At 35.5% G+C, this 18,643-nt stretch overlaps 1 protein-coding gene across 1 annotated transcript in view; it reads right to left on the bottom strand.

Annotated features, from left to right (window-relative positions):
* LOC120529666 (corticotropin-releasing factor receptor 2) overlaps window positions 1–18,328 on the bottom strand; it is a 349,034-nt gene extending 330,706 nt beyond the window's left edge. Inside the window, exon 1 of the mRNA XM_039753669.1 lies at window positions 17,491–18,328. Within this exon, the coding sequence (XP_039609603.1) occupies window positions 17,491–17,532 (42 nt within the window). The 5' untranslated portion in view covers window positions 17,533–18,328. The remainder of the gene's footprint in view (window positions 1–17,490) is intronic.
* Window positions 18,329–18,643: the final 315 nt, after the last annotated feature.

Genomic DNA, 18,643 nt, shown 5'->3' on the forward strand with positions numbered 1-18,643 from the left:
AAATGCACCCCCACATCATTATACTGAATTATATTTCAGAGGTGACTGTGTGCAGAGGGTGCAGACCTATAAATACCTGGGAGTGCAGCTGGATGATAAAGTGGACTGGACTGATGCTCTGTGCAAGAGAGGACAGAGGACAGAGCCGACTATACTTCCTTAGAAGACTGGCGTCCTTCAACATCTGCAATAAGATGCTGCAGATATTCTATCAGACGGTTGTGGCGAGTGTCCTCTTCTACGCGGTGGTGTGCTGGGGAGGCAGCATAAAGAAGAAGGACGCCTCACGCCTGGACAAACTGGTGAGTAAGGCAGGCTCTATTGTAGGCACGGAGCTGGACAGCTGACATCCATGGCAGAGCAACGGGCACTGAGCAGGCTCCTGTCAATCATGGAGAATCCACTGCATCGACTGAACAGGATCATCTCCAGGCAGAGGAGCAGCTTCAGCGACAGACTGAGGAGATCGTTCCTCCCCCACACTATACGACTCTTCAGTTCCACCCGGGGGGGCTAAACGTTAACGCTACTGTTAATCTACTGCCATCACTATGTTTAAAAGTGGGGATGGTGTGTTTTGATAATGTGCGGTGTTTGGCTTATATCAGACATGATGTTTAGTCTGCTCAGTTTTATATTCATTAGATCATAGGACTTCCAGAGTCACCTGTGTGGCTTTATTTTTGCCACTCTCCTATAAACATGCAACTGGTAAAGCACCAGCAACAGTGGTTATCTGCACAGTCCGTCCAATCTGAGCCTCCATAGTTTGTAACTCCTTCAGAGTTTTCATAGGTGGCCTTCTTCACAAGTCTCCTTCTTGCACAATCATTCATTTTTTGCAGACAGTCTTTCCTAGTGAGTTACAGCTGTGCCATACTTTTTAATTTTCTTAATGAGATTCATTTAACTGGACTGAAAAGTTTATTCAGTGACGTTTGCTATTTTGACTTGTGCTTTTCAATCAGTCTCCTCTTCTTAAGCTTAGTCTGCTTACTGCTAGATTCTTGTATCTGTATAGGGAGGTTAAGGTAAGAATAATAGTTTTTGGGGAGGTCATATCTTAGTAAAGATTGTAGGAAAGATTTTAGAGTTTTCGGCTCATATAGTTCTCATGCTCCAGAGTCTCCCTATTTGGCCTTGAGGGCTTTGAAATTGGGTTAGGTCCTGGCCTTCTTGCTTCTAAGCTCTAAGTTTCCCTTTTGGACTTTAGAGTTTCATCAGTTTTTGTTGTAAAAAAAAAAAAAAAAAAATTTTGGTATTTGGATCCAAATATCCACCCAACATCATGAGGAGAAAAGATGTCTTGTGGAGGTCCTAAAATGTTTTGTTGCATTTAAATTTAGGTGTAATGGTACTATGCCGGCTAGGCCAGGTAAACAATCTAGGATGTATTCTTCTGTTAGGCCACCTACTAATCTAGGAGAATGGGTCAAAGATCCAGTCCCGTGTTATCCTAAGAATGTATGGACAATTTTTTATTGTTCAAGGATTTCCTCTGAGGACCACTCGAGCAGTTTCCTCTGTTATTAAAAAATCTACTCATCAACTGTTTAATTATGAAGGTGTGCAATAGAGTGCCTAACACTAGGCATTCCCTATCAGAAGAACTTGTTTGGGACCCTTCTGAATCAACCACACACTCCTTGAATTGTTCCTTTGTTTTCCAAAATTGTCCTAGTTTTTTTCTGGAGTGGTGTAGGTTAGGCTATAAGACTACAGACAGGTGGCCTCCATTTAAGTAATTATGTGACTTCAAAAACCAATTGGCCGCTTCAGTGAAGATTCAGGTGGGCCATGTTAAAGGGTTCATACATATGCAATCGGTTAGTTTATGTTTTATATTTCTATTTCATTTAGATCACTTGGAAGATCTGTTTTCAAAAGCCTAAATAAATCCAAATTGTTTCAATGTTGTACAATAATACAATTTGCAACATTTTTATAACCCCCTAATGACTGTTTTAACAATGACTCACATGTCCTCTTAATAACACACATTTACAATAGCAATTATTTATTTCCATGTTTTTATACCTTGGCTTAGAATATATATGTTTCAGACACAGCATTCAGAATTTGATTGTGCTTTTATTTATGTAAAAACATTGTACTTATTTATTAATATCTCTATACCGGCCTATTATTATTATGGATTCTTTTTATCCTTTTAACTGTTGTTTCTCTATACATTAGTTGCTCATATAGAATTTCACTTTTTTTTTGTTGTTTTTAAAAAACTATCTCAAGATATAAGACATATATCCTTGGGGTCACTAGTCTTTTTTCCAAACTTATTGTTTCCGTTACAGCAATGCTAGGATTTAAAGCCTGTCATGACAGTAGGTTTTATAGAGAGAATCAAGAATCACCCCTGAATGAGACCCCAATCCATCACAAAGCTCACTTATTTACATAGCCACAGGTGTTTGGGCCAATTTAGAGCACCTGTTCACTTTTTATTCTCCATTGAACAGACATTATCAGTGGTCTTCAGTGTCACAGGAATGGGTGAGTAGGTACATATTGATCCTAACAGAATTTTCATGAGGTTTACTATTAGTGATTTAATAAGTGAATGTAATGTTCATGCTCATTAACTTGAAGAGCTTTGATTTAAGAGAGGTGCGCCCACTTAAGTGCTATACATTGACTGTGCAATTGTTAATGTAAGGCGTTTAAAATAAGTAATGTTTAAAAGTATCAGACAAATACAATCCATAGCTTTCCATTCTCTTTGAAACATAACATTGCTCAACCAAGATATTGTTTCAGAACAACTCAGGAGTGTTTTAAATGCATTTTGATGCTGATTTTATAAATAGGTTCAGAATTTTTCTTTGTGTGATTTTCGTTTTTTGCTGTTCGTTGCTGTGTTTTTAATATACAAATCCTTATTAAGTTGTACAGGCTTTTAAAAGTTAAATTCAAGTTTATAATATTTTTATTGCTTTTTGTGAACATTTTGTAACTTTGAAGAGATCATAAAGAAAAGTGTTGTGCCAGAGTTTGGAAGCTGTAACACTTGAAATGTTGGACATGTCTGAGGCACAGCTCAGTCCATGCCAGTTGGTATTTAGATATCAAAGTGTAAACAGCTATGTATTTACATCTTTAAAAATGAATCTTTTGGATTATCATCTGTATTTTTTCCCTGGAAATATACTGTAAGAGCGGTCAGTGACAAGCATAGTAAACAGTTTCATCAGGACATTTCCGAAATGGAAAAGCACTACCAAGGCAAGTGGAGTCCCAGTATGCTTCTACCTTTTAGGTAAGACTCTACAAGTATATATATATATATATATATATATATATATATATATATATATATATAACATCTATGCGTGGAAGTGAGAGGTGGAGTCTGGGTAAGGGCACGCCCTCCAAGGAAACAAAAACTCACTTAGCCACTAATAACACAAGCGAGGCCAGCACGTCAGCAAAACAAAACCTCAGAAGAAAGACAAAGTCGCTTAGCCAGTAACATCAGGAAAACGGTATTCCTTTTACTTTTTCTCCTGCTGCTAATACACAAGCGATGCGAGCATGTTGGCAAAATAAATCCACATAGGAGAGAGATGGCCTGAGTAGTTCCTTTCAATTATCTGACGTCTCTAAATTTCTAATTTTTTTCTGACAATTTCAATAGTTTCTAGGACCCCAGGCTTTTAACAGCATAGCTTACACAGCTAGTATATATATATACAAGTATATGGTAATTTTATTACATTGATTGCTAAGGTTATGGTTGGGTTATAGGTAATTCATGAAATATTTGATTGCTTATCACACTCAAATAACGTGATTTACAAGTACCATACTGTAATTAAACAAACAAAATACTTTTTAATAATTAAATTAATCCAAAGTTGCCTTATGAGAACAGAAACAAGATACAATATGTTAATTTGTTATATTGGAGCACAAGCATTTTAAATGGTTTGTTCACGCTTACATAGTGAGACAAAGTTGATTTGGTTTAAAGGGTAATGTTTTAGCTGTTAGGCTACAATAATATATCTAACAAATAAAACCTGCAGTTTTCTGTCTTTTCAAACCAAGCCTTTCAGTACTATTCTTCATTTTATGAAGTAGCCAAGGTTAGGGCTAGGTAAAGATTGGTATGTGCCAGGACATGATGAATGTTTAATAGAGTCTTCCGTTAAAGTTCACACCATTAATACTGTAATAAGCAATCTCAATGCACGTAGAAAACCTAGGAAATACGGCATAAACTCCAATAATCTAATTAAAATCACTATTTTAGAGGAACAATGTATTAAAACTATAAAACAGATCACAGATTAAACAAAAATATACACAGAGCGGCGCTAATAATAATTTAGTTCCTATTCCAAATAACAATAACGCACATAGTACTCATCTCTGCACCTCCGAAACATTAAATATGGCACTATTAAATGTCAGAGCTTTAACTAACAAAACGTTTTTTATCAACGATCTTATTAGTGATAAAAATAGATCTTATTGCACTAAATGAAACATGGCTGAATTCAGATGCGCGTCAGTTTTAATCGAATCTGCCTCCGGATTACAGTTTTACTCATTCAAACCGCCAGGGAAAAGGGGGATTGGCTAACATTTACTCGAGCGATTAAAATGTAAAGATGTCAGTTTTGGTAAGTTCAAGTCCTTTGAGTATCTCGCCGTTGTTATTCATGGAGATTCTCAAGTTCTAATACTATCCGTGTATAGACCTCCTAAATATAACGCGTCGTTTTTTGAGGAATTCTCTGACTTAATGTCAATTTTAATTACTAATTATGACACACTCCTAATAGTTGGCGACTTTAATTTTCATATAGATAATCAGTGTGATCTAAAAGTAAAAGAATTTATGAACCTCCTGGATTCTTTTGATTTGAGACAACTCATAAATCAGCCTACACATAAAGCAGGTCATACATTAGACTTAGTGATTACTAAAGGACTGAAAGTTGATATAAAACAGATCATTGATATTGGTCTATCAGACCATTTTCTTCTACTTTTTAATATAGAAATAATGATAAAAAACACTCATGAGAAGCATATTGTTAAAAACGCTTCTTTGATTCGCAGCAGCTTTAAAACTTACAAACATTTTAAGCAATCAGTCCGTTTATAGTGCCAGCTATAATAGCGAGGACAATGTAAATAGTAAGGTGGAAAGATTTAATTCTAAAGTGAGAGCTGCTGTTGACATAGTTGCACCTGAAAAGACAGTGAAAAAATCTTCTAGCATTGTATACCATGGAAGACCCAAAGAGTGTCTGATTTAAAGAGAACATGCCGTAGAGCTGAGCGTCAATGGAGGAAGAGTAAACTTACTATCCACCACGAAATATTAAAAGTCAAAATAACAGAATACAATAACACTGTCCGTCTTGAGAGACGCTGCTATTTCTCTAATATTATAAATAACAATGCTAGTAATCCTAGAGTCTTATTTTCAACAATTGATCACCTACTAAACCCAGGTAGCTCAAAGGAATGCCTCCTAAGTGCTTCCAGTGAAACCTGTGAGGCTGTCGCTGTATTTTCAATCAAAAATTAATGATATTAGAAATAACATAGTATATCTCCCCAACACTAAGGATCCCCTAAACCCCAACATCCTGTTATAAACAAATTAAATTCTTTCACTAGGATAAATTTACCTGATTTACAAAAATAATATCTCAATTAAAACCCTCCACCTGCGTCCTTGACCCGATACCAACAAGGTTTTTCAAAGAAGTATCAGGCGTGCTAATTGATAATGTTCTTGACATAGTAAATTCGTCACTAGATACTGGGGTCTTCCCAGACTGTCTTAAGACTGCTGTAGTTAAACCCCTACTTAAGAAACATAATCTTGACCCCTCGCTCTTGAAAATTTTAGACCCATCTCTAACTGCCCTTCTTAAGTAAAGTTCTAGAGAAGGCAGTCATTATGCAGTTAAATGACCACCTAAATAAACATGCTATTCTTGATAAATTTCAGTCAGGTTTTAGAACAAATCACAGCACAGAAACTGCACTCGTTAAAGTAGTAAATGACTTGCGGGTAAATGCAGACAGAGGCCATTTATCTGTTCTCATCCTCTTAGATCTGAGTGCTGCATTTGACACCATTGATCACAACATTCTTAGAAATCGCCTTAGTCAATGGGTGGGCCTCTCTGGCAGTGTCTTAAATTGGTTTGAATCCTACCTGACAGGGAGAAAATATTTTGTTAGTTGTGGGAATTACAACTCGAAGACACATGATATCCAATATGGTGTTCCACAAGGCTCTATCCTGGGTCCGCTGTTATTCTCAATCTACATGCTTCCGTTAGGTCAGATTATCTCAGGGCACAACGTGAGCTACCACAGCTATGCTGATGACACACAGCTGTACTTATCAATAGCACCTGATGACCCGATTCTATTGATTCACTAACACAATGTCTGACTAGTATCTCAGAATGGATGAATAGTAATTTTCTCAAGTTAAATAAAGAGAAAACTGAAATTTTAGTGATCAGCAATAATGGATACAATGAGGCTATTAGAAATAAACTGGATACATTAGGATTAAAAGTCAAGACGGAGGTAAAAAGCTTAGGGGTGATTGTTGACTGTAATCTGAATTTTAAATCACATATTAATCAGATCATTAGGACAGCATTTTTCACTTAAGAAACATAAGTAAAGTTAGACCTCTTTATCACTGAAAGATGCTGAGAAATTAGTTCACGCGTTTGTTTTCAGTCGACTAGATTACTGTAACGCACTCCTCTCAGGACTACCCAAAAAAAGATATAAATCGTTTGCAACTAGTGCAGAATGCAGCTGCTAGAATCCTAACTAGGAAAAGAAAATCAGAACACATTTCTCCAGTTTTGATGTCACTACACTGGTTACCTGTGTCATTCAGAATTGACTTTAAAATTCTGCTTATGGTTTATAAAGCCTTAAATAATCTCGCCCCATCTTATATATCGGAATGTCTGACACCTTATATTCCAAATCGTAACCTCAGATCCTCAAATGAGTGTCTCCTTAGAATTCCAAGAACAAAACTTAAAAGAAGTGGTGAGGCGGCCTTCTGCTGTTATGCACCTAAAATCTGGAATAGCCTCCAATAGGAATTCGCCAGGCTGATACAGTAGAGCACTTTAAAACACTGCTGAAAACACATTACTTTAACATGGCCTTTTTATAACTTCATTTTAATCGTAATTTAACTTAATCCTGATACTCTGTATGTTCAATTCATCATAACAACTATTCATGGTGGCTCTAAAATCGGTACTGACCCCTACTCTCTTTTCTGTTTCTTTTTCCGGTTTCTTTGTGGTGGTGGCCTGCGCCACCTCCACCTACTCAAAGCTTCATGATGCTCCAACAATGATGGACGGATTAAAAGGAAGAAGTCTACGTGACCATCATCATCATCAAGCCCTTCCGTGAGAACCCTAAATCCAAAGAGGACTGTTTCATTTATGTTAGGTAGAATGCCCAGAGGGGACTGGGCGGTCTCATGGTCTGGAATCCCTACAGATTTTATTTTTCTCCAGCCGTCTGGAGTTTTTTGTTTTTCTGTCCCCTGGCCATTGAACCTTACTCTTATTCGATGTTAATGTTGATTTATTTTTTATAATTATGTCTTTCATTTTTCTATTCTTTAATATGTAAAGCACTTTGAGCTACTGTTTGTATGAAAATGTGCTATATAAATAAATGTTGTTGTTGTTGTTGTTTCAGAACAACTCAGGAGTGTTTTAAATGCATTTTGATGCTGATTTTATAAATAGGTTCAGAATTTTTCTTTGTGTGATTTTCGTTTTTTGCTGTTCGTTGCTGTGTTTTTAATATACAAATCCTTATTAAGTTGTACAGGCTTTTAAAAGTTAAATTCAAGTTTATAATATTTTTATTGCTTTTTGTGAACATTTTGTAACTTTGAAGAGATCATAAAGAAAAAGTGTTGTGCCAGAGTTTGGAAGCTGTAACACTTCTGGAAATGTTGGACATGTCTGAGGCACAGCTCAGTCCATGCCAGTTGGTATTTAGATATCAAAGTGTAAACAGCTATGTATTTACATCTTTAAAAATGAATCTTTTGGATTATCATCTGTATTTTTTCCCTGGAAATATACTGTAAGAGCGGTCAGTGACAAGCATAGTAAACAGTTTCATCAGGACATTTCCGAAATGGAAAAGCACTACCAAGGCAAGTGGAGTCCCAGTATGCTTCTACCTTTTAGGTAAGACTCTACAAGTATATATATATATATATAAACATCTATGCGTGGAAGTGAGAGGTGGAGTCTGGGTAAGGGCACGTCCTCCAAGGAAACAGAAAACTCACTTAGCCACTAATAACACAAGCGAGGCCAGCACGTCAGCAAAACAAAACCTCAGAAGAAAGACAAAGTCGCTTAGCCAGTAACATCAGGAAAACGGTATTCCTTTTACTTTTTCTCCTGCTGCTAATACACAAGCGATGCGAGCATGTTGGCAAAATAAATCCACATAGGAGAGAGATGGCCTGAGTAGTTCCTTTCAATTATCTGACGTCTCTAAATTTCTAATTTTTTTCTGACAATTTCAATAGTTTCTAGGACCCCAGGCTTTTAACAGCACGAGCTTACACAGCTAGTATATATATATACAAGTATATGGTAATTTTATTACATTGATTGCTAAGGTTATGGTTGGGTTATAGGTAATTCATGAAATATTTGATTGCTTATCACACTCAAATAACGTGATTTACAAGTACCATACTGTAATTAAACAAACAAAATACTTTTTAATAATTAAATTAATCCAAAGTTGCCTTATGAGAACAGAAACAAGATACAATATGTTAATTTGTTATATTGGAGCACAAGCATTTTAAATGGTTTGTTCACGCTTACATAGTGAGACAAAGTTGATTTGGTTTAAAGGGTAATGTTTTAGCTGTTAGGCTACAATAATATATCTAACAAATAAAACCTGCAGTTTTCTGTCTTTTCAGAACCAAGCCTTTCAGTACTATTCTTCATTTTATGAAGTAGCCAAGGTTAGGGCTAGGTAAGATTGGTGTATGTATCACACTCAATAGTGGCCATTCTGTTAATAGTTATGTAAATTCTAAATTGCTGTTAATACAGGTGAGCATTTTAAACAATCATTACATCTTTTTAAATGAGCTTCCTAAACATAATAGCAAGGTTATCAGTTTTCTGCTCACCTACTCATATGAAACAAATATAAATCAGTAATTCCTGTTGTCTTATTGATTACAATAACAGGTGCCAATTAGCCCAAGAGGTATAACTTTAGAGTTCCTGAAGAAAATTGATGACATGACTCCTCCTTTTGACCTGAAACGTTACACTTACATCTACAATATTCAGATCCAAAATGTTATTTGCTCATATAAATCTATTTTCAGATCACATGGTTACACATGGATCACACTTAGTTAATCCCAGTTAGAATTTTTAGCCTAACATCCCCATAAATCAAAGCTCACCAGCTGTTATCCTCATTTTGTTATACACGCAAAGAAGCTCAGGAATCCTATGTTCAAGCAGACCCTGCTATAGATGCCCCAAGGATAAAGCACAAGAATGTTCACTTGTAAAAGCTCAATTGGCAGGGGGATTCCTCTGCCATGCATTTATACAAGCTGTTACTGCAATTAGTGTTTTAACCCTCAGAAAGTCACAAAACATCTGTTGTATAGTGTTAATACAATGAATTAGTGATGGACAAACTTCAGTCAACAAGTGCTTGGTAAAAGAAACTCTTTTTCTGAGTAAACCGTGGTGTTTTTAAAAGCAGCATAACACTGGACAGAAATGGGTTAAGATCACATTATGTCCCATATCATTACTCATACCTGTGTAATATCACTTTTTAAAATCAGTTCATCAGTTAAAAAAAAATATCCATCCATTTGTTTTCTAACCCATCAATCAATTCATTATCCAGTCAGTGACACTGGGGCTAGAAAGGAAGGAAAGGGATGCCAATCCATGATAGGACACAACTCTCCTTATTCACAATAAGGCTGATATACAACTGCAAATACGTGTCTGATCTGCATGTATTAAATATAATATAAACCTTAATTCACTAAGAAATTAACAGCTTATTTAATTTAATATCACAATGATACTTTATATTTTTCAGATATTTGAGTTTCTTGGGTAACACAGTCCACTTAATAACAACAGAAAGATAAAAAGAAAATGTCTAATAATGCAAGAATAACATTTGAAATCGAAAATCAGTGTAGAAAAATGCAGGTTTGGTCATTTTTCAGTAATTAATTTTTCTCTAACCTTCTCTGGATGTATAGATTTGGCAGTATGAGGAGAATATTTCATCTGTATCATCAGCTCACTGTACGACCAACTCATTTATTCTCCCAGACATTAAAATTATGATGAATGCATGTAATAAAATGGTGAGCCTTTCTTGGTCATTGTGTCATTTCAACCAGAATTATGAGTCAAAATGTATGAGGACCGTTATAATTTTGGCAACTCCATATAAACAGAATTGCAGTCTCATTTCTATTAATTTGTTTATCATCTTCATTATACAGCACAAGAAAATCAAGAGCCTTAAATTTACAGTTGAAAGTGTATATATGGCAACTATGCTTCTGTGTATACACTTTTATGCTTTTGTTCAACACTGTAAGATTAACATTACTGATTTTGCTATTTGAATTTTATGTGGAAAATATTGGTCATTTATCCATCTGTGTATGGTTTTCACATCCTCTTTATGTTTGCTCGGGTTTTCTCCAGGTGCTCTAATTTCCTTGCACATGGCAAAAATATTTCTGTTAGCTTAATCTGAAACTCAAAATTTAAGTTTTCAATTAGAGTGTGCACATATACTGTATAAGTGTATCAGCTGGGTTGGTTTATGAATCATGTCTGTGCTGATGAGGTAGAATTTGGATCCTTGAGACTCTGTTTAGGGCAAGAGTTCCCAAAGTGGTGATATTGACCCCCTGGGGTCGATTTGAACTTTCTAGGGGTTGACAGCAAAAATAGACCCTCTTACTACTGCTATTTGTTTGTTACTTCAAAATATCTATGATTCCAATAGGTACCTAAATTAAGAAGTAAAATAATAAAAAAAAAAACACTTTTTTGATATAAACACATTACATACCAAACTTGCGAACGAAAAGGTAAAATGTGTCATTAAAAGAGTCACACATAAGAATGCATGAAATGCATGTAACACAAACATGTCTGTGCATTGTCTTAACGAACGTATCAAAGCAAGTGCAGACATGAAAAACCGTTGCATGTGACTAGGGGGTCGACGGTTTTAAAAGTTTTTGGTAAAGGGGTCTGCGGCCGAAAAAAGTTTGGGAACTCCTGGTTTAGGGCAACGTGAGCTGAGATAACATATTCAGGACAGGTCAGTTTGGGGAGCATGCACCGGTGCAGCAAGTTGCCACGCCCACCACATGATGAAACAGCTTAGGATTCCGGTGGGCAACTCCCCAAGTAGACATGCAATCCAGTCCCACCCTTCAGAAATGACCATTTGTCTGCTGCAGCCAGGTGTTATGTGGGCCTGGTCCAGCTACTGAGGTCCTCACAGGATTCTGTGAGCTGGATCACCCTCAGGGGAATCGCGCCATATGGCCATAGTGCTGTAACTGATACTTCCTCACAATGCAGGTAATGTGCCTCATTCAGGTTGTGACTGCTCATTCGACACAAAGTCAAACCAGCAGAACCCAAAGATTCCACGAAGAGACACAGTGACCTAAGGAGTCCAGTCTTCACCTTAGGTCACTGGATAGCATCCATGTCTATAACATATTGATTGATATATAGAGTGCATTCACAATATATTTTATTAAAAAAATTCCAGATTTTTGAAAGGCTGTTAAAAGCATGTGTTGATCCTGAACTTCACTAAGCTTATTCCAGTTAATGACTTGCTGAAAGTGCAATAGCTGTCATTATGAGTTTTTAACAGTACATCATTTTTATTAGACATTCCAGGCAGTTTCATTATATTGTGTAACTTCTGTCTTATTGTTATGTGTATAGAGTACAGTGAATGTATGACACAATAATATCTCTGAATTATAAGATAAGAAAAGTGTTTGTATGTGTGTGTATATATTAAACTGACACATGCATCACATTATCTGTGAAGAGAAACCACAAATTTCAAGCAACATTTAAACAAGAGCAGCCTGGTTTTTTTTTTTGGTTTTTTTTTACTGTGTACTGTATAGGCATTCTGTAGGAACAACAAGCTTTAATTTGTAAATTTTCTTTATGAAGTGACTAAATGCATATTCATGAGGTACAAGTCACAGTATATTTCAATGCTTTACCCTGCTGCAAAGTAAATAATGTGTATAAAAACAGAACAAGAAAAACAAAATATGATGGAAACTACAGGAAGTTATTTTGGTACTTATAAGTTGGACTTCCCTTACATCAGGTGGCAAACAGTAATATATATTCTTATATATAATACGCTACCGTGGCTGTCCATTTGTCTGTCCAGTATTTTAAATCACCTGTAGCTCACAAACCGTTTGACCTATTGACCTGAAATTTGGTACACATACTACGTGACGTCTACTATCCACTTTCAGTGTTGAAGAGTTAAGTGCCAGCTTAAGTAAAAAATTAAAGAAAACGTACTAAGTAATTGCAACACAAACACTGATTGAATCAGTTTTAACATGAAAAGATGCAGACAAAAGAAGACAAGAAGCGGTCCGTTAGGGTGGAAAAACGAAGAGCTGCTCGGGAAGCAGCAAGCACATCAACCTCTGAGCAAATGATTGCTAAACATACAGAGAAAAAGCATGAAAACTAGGAATGCTCAAGTCAAGTGTATTCACTTAACTTTATGGTACAGTGTGCCGTTCTTGGTATTATATATATTGGACACACTCCATATTGGAAATTGACACCTTTTTATTAAGATACCATTAAAATGGATTTAAAATACAGCCAAGACTTTACTAGTGTTTCCAATGGCTATTACTGCTTGAGATTTATTATTCTCATATGACTGCAAAGCCCCATTTTCAGAAGCCATTCCATCAATGCCCTAACGGGAAACTCCTTTAGCATATTTTTAATTAGTCATTTTAAATGGTAATTGGTTATTAGAAAAACCTTTGTAATTGTATGAGCACCACTGAAACCTGTTATTCTGTTCATCAGGGCTGCAGGATAATGGCATTCCAAACACCAAGAAAAATTATCAGTGTATTGTTTTCTTTTAGATTGATTCCATGTGATAGACTGCTAAGAAATAGATGATTTCATCGAAAGGTGTCTATTACTGCCCTGATAGAAGAGGACAAGCTGAATTTAACCAGGACAGAAAAAAGGGAAGGACCAGATGTACAACTGCATAAGAAGATAAGGACATCAGAGTGTTTAGTTTAAGAACTAAACACCTTACATATCCTCAGTTGGTTTCTTCCTTTAAGTAACAGTGTCATTAGCAAAAGTGAAAAGATGATTCAGAGATACTGGCCTCTGAGGTAAAGAAAAATAAGATAAAGGAAAGCCATTTTAATTACCTGAAACTAGCAAATATAAAGAAAAGATTAAAATGGACAAAAGAACAGAGACATTGGATGGGAGATGACTGGAAGACTGTGTTATGGTCAGTATCCTGGAGTTGTCTTTCACCTTTTCTCTGTAGCAGAAAATACTGTATATAGACATACATAAGCAGGAAGTCATTCAAAACGTTTTCATAACCTGTCTACCATCATCCTTTGTGTAAACTTCTGTGTAATGACTGGGGAGCTAGAAGTGACAGACTCAACTTTAGAAGAACAGAGAGAAAGAAAAATAAAGATTATTGCCTTAACAAATGCTGATCATGCTTTGTCTTTGGCAGGTTATTTATTAAAAACTCACCAAAGCTTTGCTCATCCACCACCACCCAAGGGGCGTGCTACGTGCCAGCCTCTTTGCATCTCTGCTGTTTGCATTGTGAAGGGTGGGCGGGTGTCACTGAACGCATGCTAAGGAGATGCGGTCGGATCAGCTGCTGGCTCCTGCTGCCGCTGCCAAGCTGGGTGTTCTGCTTGTCGCACTGCGCCTCGATCATTTAAAAGCCTGTACAGCTGCTGTCCTTTTGTCTCACTGCATTGTCTCATGGGACATTAAGGTGTCTCTCTTGAGACATCAAAGTGTCTTTCCGAGAAGATCACACGGGATGTTAAAGTATCTCTCGCGGGATATCAAAGTGTCTCAATCCAAGATTTTTTTATTATAATAGAGAGATTTGAGCTTGTATGTGTTGTACTTATATTATTTTCATTTTAAAGCAGTTGTCTTCTTTGTATTCATTCAGGGACAGAAATAATTTGAGTTTTTATGATTTTACCCAAATGTTAGTTATAAACACCTCAAGATTGATTTCTGTATGTTCCTCCATGCTGTGTTACTCTCTTCAGCTTTGTTTTAATTTTATGTAGTAACATACAGACATGCAAGCAACACATGACATCTTTTCAAATACTGAAGATATATATAATATATAGATGGTGCACATCTTTGTGTGAAGAAAACCTGTCTCAAAATTATATGTGAAACAACAATAATATTACATTATTAGCTACCCCTAACATTTTGTGTAACATGAAATTGCATATATTTATTTAGTATATTACGTAGCTTTTGCAAATGTACATAATACAGTTCAGTGTGGCAGGCAGCCAGACCCAACTGAATTAGCAAATTATCTAATTCCTTAGGTGCAATGCATTCATCCATTTTTTTTATGCAATGCTTTCAGTGTAGTACACAGAAAGCCTGATCTTATCCCTAGATGAACCATCCTTGGATGAGAGGCCAATCTGTCACAGGGAGCATGCATACTTACAGCGAAATTCACTTAAGTCATGCAAACTTAAAGAATGTTTTTTAACCTAACACGGTATTTTTCAGAATGGGACAGGATATGAAGAAAAATGGAATAAATGGAGAAAAGCCATCCACGTAAACAATAGGCAGACCTGGAATCAAACCCAATTCTGTGAAACATGAGTCAGCAGAATTATTTGAATATTCTGAAAATGTTAATTCATATAATATTATATGAGTAATATAGTACTTTTCATGCTATATAAATCAATAACAGTGAAAAATGAAACAAACTGTATCTATTTCTCCTAGAGAAAGGTATTAATAAAGAAACATAAAATTTTTCAAAGCCTATAATAATTTACTGTCAAGAATTCAAAGTATTAAAAATTATAAATGATTCAAATTAAAAAATTGAACATTTTCTCATCATATCTTACATATTTACTGAGTGACAGGATTTACCCTGCTTTAGCCAGGAGGGTGGCAGAAGATGCCAGTGCAGAAATGATCACAGTGGCGTTCCAGCTTCTGGCAGGATAACAATACCTGGCCGAAAGGCCAGTGTGACGGAAGGGGAGTTAACCTCTGAGGACTATAGGCTTCCCTGATACAATAGGATGGCAGCATTGCAGTGTCAGGATTCCCACACGGACACCAACAGGACATTCTGGGACCTGTATTGCCATGGGGCGGGCCCCTTAGGTTGGGAGTAGCTGCCGGGATTAATTACCCCTACCTTGAGGGCTTTCCGTCTGATCCAGAAGTACTTACAATAGGCTATACCCAAGAACTGAAAGTACTCCTGGGTCCAAAATAAAATAAGCTGCTCAACTTCATCCAGGAAAGTTAGAGTTGGGTGTGAAGGATTGACAAAGCTCACCTGGAGAAGTGGAAGGAGGGAACAAATTTTGCTGTGCCACTGTTAAAGCCTATTTTATGAGGATGTATTTTGTTTAATAAAACTTGTATTAGAACTTGGGACTTGTGTCTTTGCAGTTGTGTCTGGGGATGGGGGTGCTGCATCACCCCCTATTGGTCACAATATATAATAGGAGGAACATAACAGAAACAAGAATTAAGATCTAGTACATATTTACAGGACTATTTACCTTAAAATTTTCAGTTAATCTTGTTGCTGTAGTACGTGAAATGTAATCATTTTTTTAGTAAGTCAGCTTAACTGCATTAAATGGGGTACCACAATTAGCGCTGCTGCCTCACACCTCCAAGAGGCTGGTCTTGAATCCCAGTCTTGTGCCAGTCTGTGTGAGACTTGCATATTCTTCTTTCAGTCTGTAAAGGGTTTTCTGAGGTTTCCTGGTTTTGATTCCAAATCCCAGAGATTTGCATGCTAAGTTAATTTGGAACTCTAAAATGTGCCAGTATTAGTATGATGGATTAACATCTGTCCAGGGCTGCTTTCTGATTTGATTTAAATGTTTCCAGGATAGGCTTCAGTGCCTCTTCAGAGCCTCTGCAACCCTAAACTTGGATTAAGTAGGATTAAAATAAATGTAATAAATGTCCCTTAATTTCTGTCATAGTTTATTCTTCTAAATGCTATAAGTATGTTTTAATTATTTATGTTGTGCTCACATCATTTGAATAAAGTAGTTTTGGAAAAGTAAGAGACAAAGTATAATTTGTGTATATCCACAGTACATCTATTATAGAACACAAATATAAACATGTCAGCCTTATATAATTTCTTAAATAATTTGAATTACTTTACACACCACATATTTTTATTTATTTGTTTCAAGTTAATGCCACATTGTTGAAGTTGTGTAGAAAGTATCTGCTCCAAAGTCTTTATATGTACATAACAGCTGTACACATATTGTTACATTGATAACATTAATCTATCAGTAACAAAATGTTTGATTATAATTGCTAATGCAGCCATCCCAAAATAAGTTTATAAGCATTTCACTATATCTGTAAACATTCATGTCCATATATATATATTACATATATATATATATATATATATATATATATATATATATATATATATATATATATATATATATATATATATATATATATATATATATATATATACACACTAGTATTTTAGTTCTCACAAGTATAGATAATGTGCAAGTTTAATAAGTAGCACTGTCATGATTTAAAACTTATGTAATAAAGTTTTACCGTTACCTGAATCAAACTAATCCCAAATATAACAGATCATGGAGAACTGTACCCTTTTTGCTTGAATTAGTAAATGGTAGTAAATGTTTATATATATATATATATATATTTATGCTATTATTACAGAACATTTCCATAGCAACTTTACTGATTATAACATTTCCAAATCTTTATAAACAGAACACATATAACTCCCTTAACAAAATATCAACATATTTTATTTCTAACATATTATTCAAGATATATTGTGTGAAATATTAACACTTCTAAGAAAGAACATATAATGAAAGCAGATTTTTGCTGTCAAATATTATAAGCATATAATATTTTAAATTCTTCAGGTTTTTGTGAGACTCAAAAAATTCATAAAGTAACAATAGCTATCTCAAGTAATCAAAAGCAACTTTATTGTGAACGTAGCCTCACTACCACTGTCCAGAAATAAAAGTTCAATAAAAACCGTACTTACTTGCAACAGAAGAAGACCAAACGCAGTTCTTAATAAATCCATAGTGTCAACCAGGAGCCTCTTAAACTAGATGGTTTACCCATAATCCATTTAAGAGAATGTTAATCCTTTCAGTTAAAATCCTGATAAATTATACCTTTCACAGTTGGGCAACAGAAGTAAGGCTTCTGACCTCTGTGCTCTGGTCCACACATCAAAGAATCACCCTTTTTTATTAAACAATAAACAATAGGGTTTGGCTAAAAAGGCACAATGTTAAAAAATTGTAAAGTGAAGAAAATATGTTCGGTCCTCAGCAGCAAAGAGTTGAAACTTTACAGTTAATGAATCACAAAATACATTTACAGAGTTAATAAAGTGAATAATGTATGGTTCTACCATTTCAATCCATGTCTTTTTACTGTTTTTCCATACCAGCTGTAAAAACCAATTTAGTCATTTTCTCCCTAGTAAGATATCAAAACAAGTCTGTAGTTTAAGTTCTTGAAGTTTATTCCTTTCCTGTTTGCAGAACACTTATAAAAAAAAGTCAATTGTATACACAGCTCTATACATACTCAGAAAAAAGATCAAAAAGTAAAAGGCAAGTAATTCATAAATGTGCATGGCTTTTGTAAGCATAAGCTCCTAAATCTTAATTCCATTTCTTGGCCAAAACAAGATGAGTTGTTTCATTCACTGTAGCAGTCCTGGGTTTTTGTGTTTCAGCTTTTTTTCCCTTTTTTCAAGCTCCAACATGAACAATGTTCTCTGTTGATTTGAGCTTTGCAGCTGAGTTTGATTTAAAGCTACATCCCAGCAGACCTGTCAAGTTAAAGTTTCTGTAACATGAGCCAAGGAGAGAGACATGGAAAACTAAGGCAACAGGCTCAGGGTTAAAATGACAGAGAGCAGGGCAGTCAGTGACACTACATTCATGGAACGTGCCTTGCATTGCTGGGTTAAAAATCACACCTCCTTTTTCTAAATTCAGCTTTGTTTCTGAGGAGACAAATGCAGTCATGTTTTGTGGTTGATCTTTAATTAGAAAGAGAGATAAATATAGAAGCAAATCCGTATTTTAAAATGTACTCAGTGTAATCCAATCTGTTGTAAATATTTAAATAGTGAAATAATAGATGTCTAAGCATTAAAAACTTTAAAAATACTATTT

Source organism: Polypterus senegalus, chromosome 5 (genome assembly GCF_016835505.1).
Source record: "Polypterus senegalus isolate Bchr_013 chromosome 5, ASM1683550v1, whole genome shotgun sequence".
NCBI lineage: Eukaryota > Metazoa > Chordata > Cladistia > Polypteriformes > Polypteridae > Polypterus > Polypterus senegalus.